Source organism: Tasmannia lanceolata, unplaced genomic scaffold, assembly GCF_043159265.1.
Source record: "Tasmannia lanceolata isolate RefF3 unplaced genomic scaffold, GAP_Taslan_0.1 ptg000008l, whole genome shotgun sequence".
Taxonomy (NCBI): domain Eukaryota; kingdom Viridiplantae; phylum Streptophyta; class Magnoliopsida; order Canellales; family Winteraceae; genus Tasmannia; species Tasmannia lanceolata.
In genome coordinates this window covers 16,867,139-16,876,762 of record NW_027518685.1, presented here as the reverse complement: position 1 = coordinate 16,876,762, position 9,624 = coordinate 16,867,139, and the positions used below count along the sequence as shown (strand labels likewise).

At 38.4% G+C, this 9,624-nt stretch overlaps 2 protein-coding genes across 4 annotated transcripts in view; both read right to left on the bottom strand.

Moving 5' to 3' along the window:
* Positions 1 to 2,984: 2,984 nt before the first annotated feature.
* The window catches only part of LOC143884604 (disease resistance protein At4g27190-like), a 54,286-nt gene continuing 47,646 nt past the window's right edge, over positions 2,985 to 9,624 (bottom strand). Inside the window, exon 2 of the mRNA XM_077388256.1 lies at positions 2,985 to 3,607. Within this exon, the coding sequence (XP_077244371.1) occupies positions 3,199 to 3,607 (409 nt within the window). The 3' untranslated portion in view covers positions 2,985 to 3,198. The remainder of the gene's footprint in view (positions 3,608 to 9,624) is intronic.
* The window catches only part of LOC143884603 (uncharacterized), a 29,782-nt gene continuing 25,751 nt past the window's right edge, over positions 5,594 to 9,624 (bottom strand). For 2 of the 3 annotated variants that reach the window (XM_077388252.1, XM_077388253.1), the window contains 5 exons: positions 8,210 to 8,265; positions 8,058 to 8,115; positions 6,508 to 6,628; positions 6,322 to 6,432; positions 5,594 to 6,220 (listed from right to left, as the gene is read on the bottom strand). In XM_077388252.1, coding sequence (XP_077244367.1) covers positions 6,102 to 6,220; positions 6,322 to 6,432; positions 6,508 to 6,628; positions 8,058 to 8,115; positions 8,210 to 8,265 — 465 coding nt within the window. In that variant the 3' untranslated portion in view covers positions 5,594 to 6,101. The remainder of the gene's footprint in view (positions 6,221 to 6,321; positions 6,433 to 6,507; positions 6,629 to 8,057; positions 8,116 to 8,209; positions 8,266 to 9,624) is intronic. The other variant, XR_013252997.1, reaches the window with a different exon arrangement.

The following is a 9,624-nucleotide window of genomic DNA, read 5'->3' as shown; positions in this document are numbered from 1 at the left end:
AGAAGGTAAATGATATCAGCACAACCATGTTGGTGTGATTTGGTAGCTTAGGGAAGCTAAGTATAATTATGAGATTTTAATCTCTTAACAGAAATTAGTTTTGCCTAGGGATTTTTCACTTAGAATGCAAACCATTGGATTTATTTCATCTTGAAGTTGTCAATTTGCATGTCACCAGTTAGACGCTTAGGAATATCCAGTGGTGGTGATCTTGTTGGACATGGCTCTTCTTGAATCAATCCTATCCTATTTTAATTAGATGCACCTTTGCTTTATGAAAATACCTGTCTAAATTAACCATGAATCCCTGATCATATCATTTCCCTCTAAATTGTAGAAAGAAAAACTTTTCCATCAGAAATGTTAAACAGGAACCAATCAACCAAGGTTAGACAAGATCCTATTCCCAAATATGCCATTCGCAAACCAAGCAATAGACGAGAGATAGATGAACGAGATATCTTTATTTTCGCTCTCTAAATAGAATAATGATATGGAGAATGAATTGGGGACCGAGAGTGGAACCCAACTAATAGCCTTTCCACTCGTTGGTAATAATTCATGACTCCACTCCAACTAATAGCCTTTCCACTCGTTGGTAATAATTCATGACCGTTGGACTATCCAATGTCTTGAAATTGATTTCATATAAGAAGCTTTCATGCACCCATTGGTATTCCTACATTGGAACTCACTCTTTGGGAGTTAATGTTCTAGGTACTTTGTTTCTAGTTTATTGAATTGTATTAGGCATTGACTTTTGTTAGTGTGATTTAGTAGCTTAGGGAAGCTAAGTATAATTATGAGATTTTAATCTCGGTTTTTGAATGTAGCCTATGAATTGGGCTCGTAGATTCATATTTTCCAAGCCATTTTAGTGTGATTTTGTAGCTTAGAGAAGCTAAATATAATTATGAGATTTTAATCTCGGTTTTTTAATGTAGGCTATAAATTGGGCTTGTAGCTTCGAATTTTCCAAGTCATTTTAGTCAAATTTGAAGGCTCTTGAGTAGTATGACAACTTGGGATTCTTTCTTGATGTGTTTGACATTGATGTGTTTGACATCAAGAGTACAATTTTCTTCTCTTGAATCACATCTTCTCCCTCCAACCTAGTTGGTTTCATCCCAACAGATCTGATCTCTCTTCATCAATCATGGGGCCACACTTATCGTTTGAGGATTGTTTGAGGAAGATGGAGTACCAGAATCAAAAGCAGGCGGATTATTCTGCCACGAGTAGACTCGTTGGCATTGTAACTGCTCGTCCTTGCGAAGATTCACCTTCCGAACTCCCTAACAGAGGTCTCAAGAGGAAGTTAGGATGCATTGAAGTTGCCACTCAAATGAGCAGAAAGAAGAAGCTCAAATAGGAATACATTCTAGGCCACAGAATAGGGGAGGGAAAATTTGGGTCAGTCCGCTCGTGTCGGAGTATGGCCAATGGAGCTGAGTTTGCTTGCAAGACGCTTTCAAAAATGGCGGAAGCAACTCCCTATCAGGAAGTAGAGATAATGCAAGCACCTCTCTGGTCATCCCAGTGTGGTGACTCTCCACGCTGTGTATGAGGATTCTGACTCTTTCCCAATTCAGATAGTTTCATTTTCATGCATAATTGTATGTTGCCAATTTATTTTATATATGGGACAATATATGTCTAAGTTTCTAGTAGAAGATCCATTTATATGGATTTGGCCCTTTGCTCTGACCATGTTGACTCAGCTTCCCTCCCCCCCTTTAAATTGGCTACAATTTACTTTGATCAGATCTTTAACAAAGGCCTTTCCAAGAATTATAATCCCAACATATTCTGTAATAACAACCCTATTTGGTTCCTCTTTCATCTGAAGCCTTCTTGCTGTTCAATGAAGGTGTCAATTTTTTTCACGTGAAGAGAAAATTTGCACCAATTAGTCAAGACGCAGGGGCATTTTGATGACACTATATGTTTTGCTTTTATGTTTAGAATGGCGACATTGTAATTCTTGCACAAACAATATTCCTGATTTTTTCAAATACATACGCCACAAACTAATTAAAATTTGGATCAATTACCAATGGGGGACAAAAATTAGGTGGAATTATCAACAGGACCCGTGCTTTTCAGAAATTATCAACGAGGGACAAGAGAGGTCTTGTCATTAAAAGCTGGACGAAAATGCCCTTTTCTTAAGCAACACGTTTTGCTTTCCACTTTTCCCTCTTCTCTCTTCTTTCCCTCTTTTTTTTTTTACTTTTTCATTTTCAACTTTGTTTTTTTACCTTACGAGTCATCTTCTTCATCATTTAGCCACCATTGGAGGCCGGAAAACTCAAAAATTTGAAACGTGAGTTCATTCCCATCCATCTCTCAATATCTAGGTTTTGTTTTTTTGTTTTAGGGTTTTGCATTTCTCCTTCTCCCTTCCAATGGAGGATGAGGAAGATGAATCGTACGGTAGAAAGAAAAAAAACGTGAAAATGAACGAGTGAAAAAAAACAGGAAAAATGTGTTCATAAGGGACTTGATAAGCCCATTCGGAATTTGGTAACCCTATTTTGATACTGGATAACCCCAACTCTAGAGACTTGAAAACCCCCTTCCAAAACTCCAGTACCCTTGGGCAATTTTAAGGGACTTGATAAGACCATTCGTAAACTGGTAACCTCATTTTGATACTAGATAACCCCAATCCCAAATACTTGAAAACCCCCTTCCAAAACTCTAGTACCCTCGGCCAATTTTCAAGGATTTGATAAGCCCATTCGGAAATTGGTAACCCCATTTTGATACTTGATAACCCCAATCCTAGAGACTTGAAAACCCCCTTCCAAAACTCTCGGAATCCATCAGATGAAGAAGATGCTTATATATAATATGACCATGGTGTCCATTCTTTGAAATGTTTTTGAACATTCAACCTCGTAGCTTCATCTTCCCATTTTAATTTCTTCCACCATTCCTCTTCTCCCTCGATCTTTTGTATTTTGTTTGCATTACAGGTAGAAAGAGGAAGCCTCCGTAGATCAGGGCAATCCCAGACACGAACAATCTCCAAAGAGGGCCATGAAAATGCCTCTTGGAAAATGTAGCTCAAGTCTGGTAATGCAGCAAGTCGTAAAATTCGTAGCTTTGGCAATGCATTACTGTCCACTGCGCTGCAGGTTGAGACTATCTCTGATGTATTCTCATCAACCACCTTTGCTCCTAATATCTCCTTCATATTGGAACAATTGGATACATGGATTTCTTCAAGGTTGTCAAGTTGTTCAAGCAAATCATGGGGATGAGACTCTTTAATCCATGACAACCAATCACCCTGATCTCTTGTAATTTAGGAAAGCTACTTCTTCCTCCACTTTTAACCATTCCCTCCCAAATGTTGTCTAACCCCTCAATATGAAAAAGGAATAATTCCTTTAGATTTGGTACACTTTTAGCTACTTCCCCTGTCCTATTTACAGAGCAATCATGTATACATAAACAAGTTGCAATATTTAACATCCCCTCAGCACATTCGGCCCAGTGTTCAACATCACCACTCAGCTCCACCGCTCTTTCATGATCTCTTTTAAACCACAAAGTACTTTCTTTACTATGCGCCATGTGAAAATGAAAACATTTTAGCCTTTTCAACCAATCCAAAGGAAAATAACCAAAGCTAGAGACCCTAATTCCAAGATAGTACAAGCACTCTAAATGTAGTAACTCCTCCAACGTCACACTTTCCTCATCCACCTCCCCTTTCACCTTCCACCCATAACTACTCTTATACATGTCTAGTACCTCCAAACTAGACAACCTTGATATCGTGTGGGCTTCAATTCTTTCTAGCTCATACGTGTTTGATAGATTTAGTAGCCTTAGATTATTAAGTTCGCCCACCTCTTTTGGCAGTGATTTGATTTTTGTACTACTTAAATTCAAGACCCTAAGTGCTTTCAAACCTAGAAAGATATCCCTAGGAATCTTATTAAGAGGATTATCTTGAAGAAATAGAGTTGATAGCCTAGAACATCTCGCTAAAAACATAGGAATCTCACTTAATTCTCCACCAACAAATGAAGCTCTGTTAATTGATTCATACATCCCTTCTTTTGTGATCTTGCTTGAGCCCATGTTAGATTGGACAAAGAATTTATTCCCATCTTCTGATGAGGACGCGATCCATAGAGCAACATCGCGGACAATGTCGTGCATTTTTACAGTTCCTTCACCTCGTCCAGGTTCCAACATGCAAGAATGCTTGAGCTTTTCAATCAAATCAACGCCACTATCTAAGGATTCTTCGATATTCAATGATTGGTCTATTAATCCCTCAGCTCTCCAACATCGTATGAGCTCATCTTCCTCAATAGAAAAATCTTCAGGAAATAATGAACAGTACAAAAGGCAGGGTTGAAAGTTTTGACCTTCTAACGAGTCGTAACTCCATTTCAAGTGCTTAAATACATCGTCCTCCACACGTTCAATATTTTTTGGCGCAGACGTTCGGAGTCCTCTTAAGGCTTTCCTCCACTGCTCGACCCTTTTCTTTCCTCTCATAGAGCCACCGACAACCTTAATTGCGAATGGCAAGCCCTTACACTCTTTGGCAACCTCCCTTGCTAGAGATTTTATCTCTTCGACATCAGGCAGCTCTCCAACATGTTTGCTAAACAACTCCCAACTGGCTTCATCGTTTAGAGTGTCGACTCTAATGTTTACAGTTGTCTCCATTTGGTTACATACATCCAAAGATCTTGTTGTTAATATAATCTTACAGCCCAGCAGATCTCCTTGTGGAATGCCCACTTTGTCCAAATCTATTTTCTCCCAGACATCATCCAAGATCATGAGACATTTCTTTTGTTTCTTGAATCGTTCCAACAATAGAGTTGCCCATCTTCCCTTGCTCTCCTTCTCCAATTCCGCCTTGAATTTCAATCTTTCGGCAATTTGCAGCTGAATCCCATGCAAGTCTATGATTCTTGACACAGTGACCCAAATGATAACATCAAAGGGTTGTGTCGAGGAGGAGCAGTCGCCCAACAAGTGAGAAACCCCTTAAGAACCGATTAAGTGAAAACCTGAAACTTTCTTAATTTTGTTTGGGATTTTTTTTGGGGTAATGATATCCTTATTATTAACAGAAGGGTTTGTATCACAATAGTGTTGAGGCTGGCAACTAAACACTACTTAACATTATTATACGAGGCAAGTTCAAGGGAAATCCAATCCTTGTCTACGAGGTAAATATCTGCAACCAAAGGTTATAATGGGTCCGAGAAATATTCCCAAAGTTCCAGTGTCTCAATGTACAGCATTTGGCCATTTTCACAATTTTTATTTTTTTTTATGGGCAAATTTTCCCAATTTCAATAATGAACGGACGATGCACAAAATCCACCCTCATTACCCGATTCTACGCCCCCCCAGTTTGTAGAGGCATTTACAAAAGAGTTCTCTTTTCCTTCAATTTTTTTCCGCGTACTTATTTTCTAGTATATCCTTTGGTGAATGTTAAGGTGCATTGATCTGAAAACTAGTGTTAAATGTTAAAAAAAATCATTAAATTATCTAATTCGATAGCACCCCAATAAGTTCTAAGTATATCAAATTTATTAAAATAAAGTTGCACTTGAATAGGTTCTAATTATATTATATAAAACTATAAAATAAAGTTACAATAAAAATAAAGCTCTTTTACAACTTTGGTAATGAATAGTCGACGTTGGGACCCTTTTTGTTCATGTTAACACTCCTTTGTTCATGTCTACACAAATGCCTATTTTTTAGCTAAAGACTTCTATGGTTTTCCCACATTTGATATAAACTTTTCAGTAAGAAAATAGTTAACAAAAGTGGTGGTTCAATGTATTTCAGATTTGGGATTATATTACATACCTCGTTACAAAAACACAGTTCATCCCGACCCCCCTCTGGCCTCTGCATACAGAGCCTAATGAATCAACCCAACGAGGCAGATTACGCCCTTGCGAACCTTTAGAATCACCCATATAAACCTTCTGTTAACTCACAAGGAAAGCCAAAAATGCTCTGCATTTGCAACATTGTGCTGCCCCAGAAGTGAGTCTTCAAAATCGATCATTTTCAATCCGTATCCATTCATTGATATGGATCTAAGACCCGTGTATATAAAAAAGTCCTCTGCGTGATCCAAGCCATGCCCCCCAACTATGATTCTGCTCGTATAAGCTGTCCACGTACTCTCGTCTTTCCTCGACTGGTTCTTGTAATTCTGTACCGACAAGTGAAAATGCATGGAGGCACAAAATGAGTGAGAACACTAAAAAAATGCTAACAAAGACTACAAATAGTCTTAGTGAGGCCATGACTAACTTCCAGTTCGCGGCCAGCACACTGTTGACACAATAGAATCCAAAGGGTCTGTTTCACATAGTAGTTTCCCGGTCTTGATGTCCCAAATACGTACACACCGGTCCTCTCCACCTAATATGATAAGTTATTGCGGACTAGTTCAGAGTTGGGAAGCCATACACAAGCGACTGTTGAAAAGGAACCTACCAGACATAACAAGTGATTCGGAGGGATCAATCCCGAGCTGTAGACGAGTGTGGCAATTCACATGCCCCTCATAAGATTGAAGAGGTCCTCTCTGGAGCAGGCGACGGTCGTAGAGATCGATCTGTATATGCACCAAAGGCAATGAATCAGTATATTGTGAAATTAATTTAAGGGACGCTGTGTATAAATACATGGTACAATTATATAAAAATGGTTGTGGACAGGTTAATTTTTTTGTTTGTTTTGACGTAAAAGGGCATAAAACAAATTTTAACCCGGGGTAAAAATTTTGCTGTGTTTGCTTCGGCGTAATTTAAACCTGTTTTAGCCGTAAAATATTTCAGTGCAGGGGTCTTTTTACTCTCGCGATGGTAAAATTTCTGGGCATTAAACAACCCGTGAATGGTTTCCTCTTGGCCAAGCCCTCACCGGCCACCTGTATTGCCTTCGCCGACGGCAAGCCCATCCCTGCCGTCGACGATGCCGACTCCACGCGAGGAAGCAGCAATCCCCTCACTGAGTCCAGCGTCTCGACAATGCCAACTCCACCCTAAAACGTTAATGCCCTGTTTTGGCAATGTTTCTAAACCAAGCTTTCGGCAAAGCATCAATGGCATTTCCCCACGTCAAACCAAAAAAATGAAGAAAAGTATGCAACTTGGCCACAGAAAAGCACTGCATCACTAAATGATCCACCAACTCCTCAAATGACAATTACATGATTCATCTATTGAGAATATGGCACATGACTCTACTGTGAAGATGGGCCATCATTTATATATTATTCAAAGTTTCAAACCTAAAAGGATTTGTCTAGATGTTAATTGGCCAGTGATCTTATTAATGAAAAGAAGGTATCAGCAGAAGAAATAAGGACATGTTATACTCCATACAAAGACTAGGTTGCCAATAGAATTGCACCATTCTTAAGATGGGCATGGTTATCTCTTTAACAAGATCTTGTATTATTGATGCACCTCTAATACAATCAATTTATGTGTTAGAAGATAAAATTTGCTTTTTTCCATCATGTTTCTATGATGCAATTGTCACTCTTATATGCACTAGTATTTTGGACAAATGCCCCAAATAACTACAATTGTAAAACCATTATTTATTGGGTTAATGAATGATGTAACCTAGCATGCAACTTCGGAATTTTTGTCTTTCCTAGTTCACAAGCTGCAGAAATTTCATATCCAAAGCATCAATGTTGTGAAAAATACGAATCAACTATATATAAAGGGATTTTCTAGGCAATTTTGGCATGATAACAGTCACATAGGCTCGCTTTTCAGCAGATTTTGTCTTGTTCATTTAATTCATCTGAGGTGGCTGTTCTCTCTTGCAAAAATCAGCCGCAAAATGGCTTTCTGCGAAATTGCCTAGCAAATACCATATAAAATTGTACTGGAACAAAATTGGCACTACTAAATAAAAAATATTTCCGTATAATTAATTAATGAGTTTGGATTTTTTTTTTTTTTAAGTTTACATTTGAGAATTGGATAAATAAAGAACATAAATTGATGAGTTTAAATGAAACTCACAAATCCATCCATCGAGCTTGCCAAGAAGTATTGATCATCAGATTGCAGTGTTGCCAAGCTACATGGAATAAGATTTAGTAAAACGTCAGTAAATGAAATGCATAAATAACAATACAGGAAAAATAATTAGTATCCAAAGAAGGTTTCATTACCTGCAAACAGCTGACGACATACAAATAGCACTGGATGGAATCAAATTTCCTCTGACCTGCAACACGCTTTTAGATCCATATGTGCTTTGGAATAAATAGAAGGAAAATGATATTTCCACCGCCTAATACTGTCTAAAGACTGGCCGATAGCTAGTGCTGCCCTCACCCGGTATTTGTCTTCAAAGAAAAATGAAAATAAAATGTTGTTTTCCTCGCATTACTCACTGCATTAGAGAAGATGTGGTACGAGATGTGAAAGGATATTAGAAAGGGGATCTCATTCCAATACGGTGAGAAAAGCATTACTAGGATGCATTTTTGGGAAGGGGTGATAGATCAGAAAAGGAGAACTTTTTCCTCCATAGGATGCATTTTTTTTGGGACGATCTGTTACAATATCCTCATGGATCGGTGAATTGTTGGGTCGAACCGGATTTGCACCAATATGATGTGCTTCTCACAGCTTTCTTAGGTCTCTCTCTCTCTCTCTCTCTCTCTCTCTCTCTCTCTCTCTCTCTCTCTCTCTCTATATATATATATATATATATATATATATATATATATATATATGTCATGGCTCTCCCTTCTCACATCCACCTCTCTCCCTCAAGATCCAGCTTTCGATCCCTAGGAAATTTTTTTCCTTTCCTCAACTTACTCTTGAATCAGCATCTTTTACTCACTTTCCCTCCATGTCTACTCTCTACATCGTCCCTACTAGGCTACTACAACTCTTGACCTCCCATCTTGGATTCCCCTTGCCCAAGAAAATGCCCTAAAGAAGCCAAACTCCACCCTCACCTCCTATCAAAACAAAAGTCATACCCACACCGATGAAAATAATGTTGTTGTTCCAACTAAGCCTTTAGTCCAATCCAAAGTCTCATGTCGATTGGGAGCAGATTTTGAAAATGTTTAGAGGCAGTCACAATTTAACCTTCTTTTTTGGCGATGGTGATGATAAGAAGGCAAGTGACATATTTGGACTTCTTGGATTTGATGATTTTAGGGGATTTGTACACTGTTATTTAGAGGATAGCGGAGAGAGGCACCATAGAATGCATGTTAACTTGGAGAGGGAGAAAGGACGGAGTGAAATGGTGACAACCATGGAACGAAGTAGCATGGAGAGATCCATGCAAACATTCTCAATCTACTTTCTCGCTTTAACTTACCGATTCGTTAAGAACTACAACCCCAACCAGTCACAAGACACGAGAGACAAATAGTAGGGAGTGAATAGGCTAATTTAGGGGTGGAAATATCAGTCCCCTAAATAGAATGGTTCTTAGTATGCATTCTTGGAGAGTATTTACAAATAAAGAAGCATTTACAAACAAAAGTTAAAGCTTCTCTTTTTTGTGAAAAACGACCAGAATTATTAACGAAAACTAGAAATCGGATAAATATTGTAA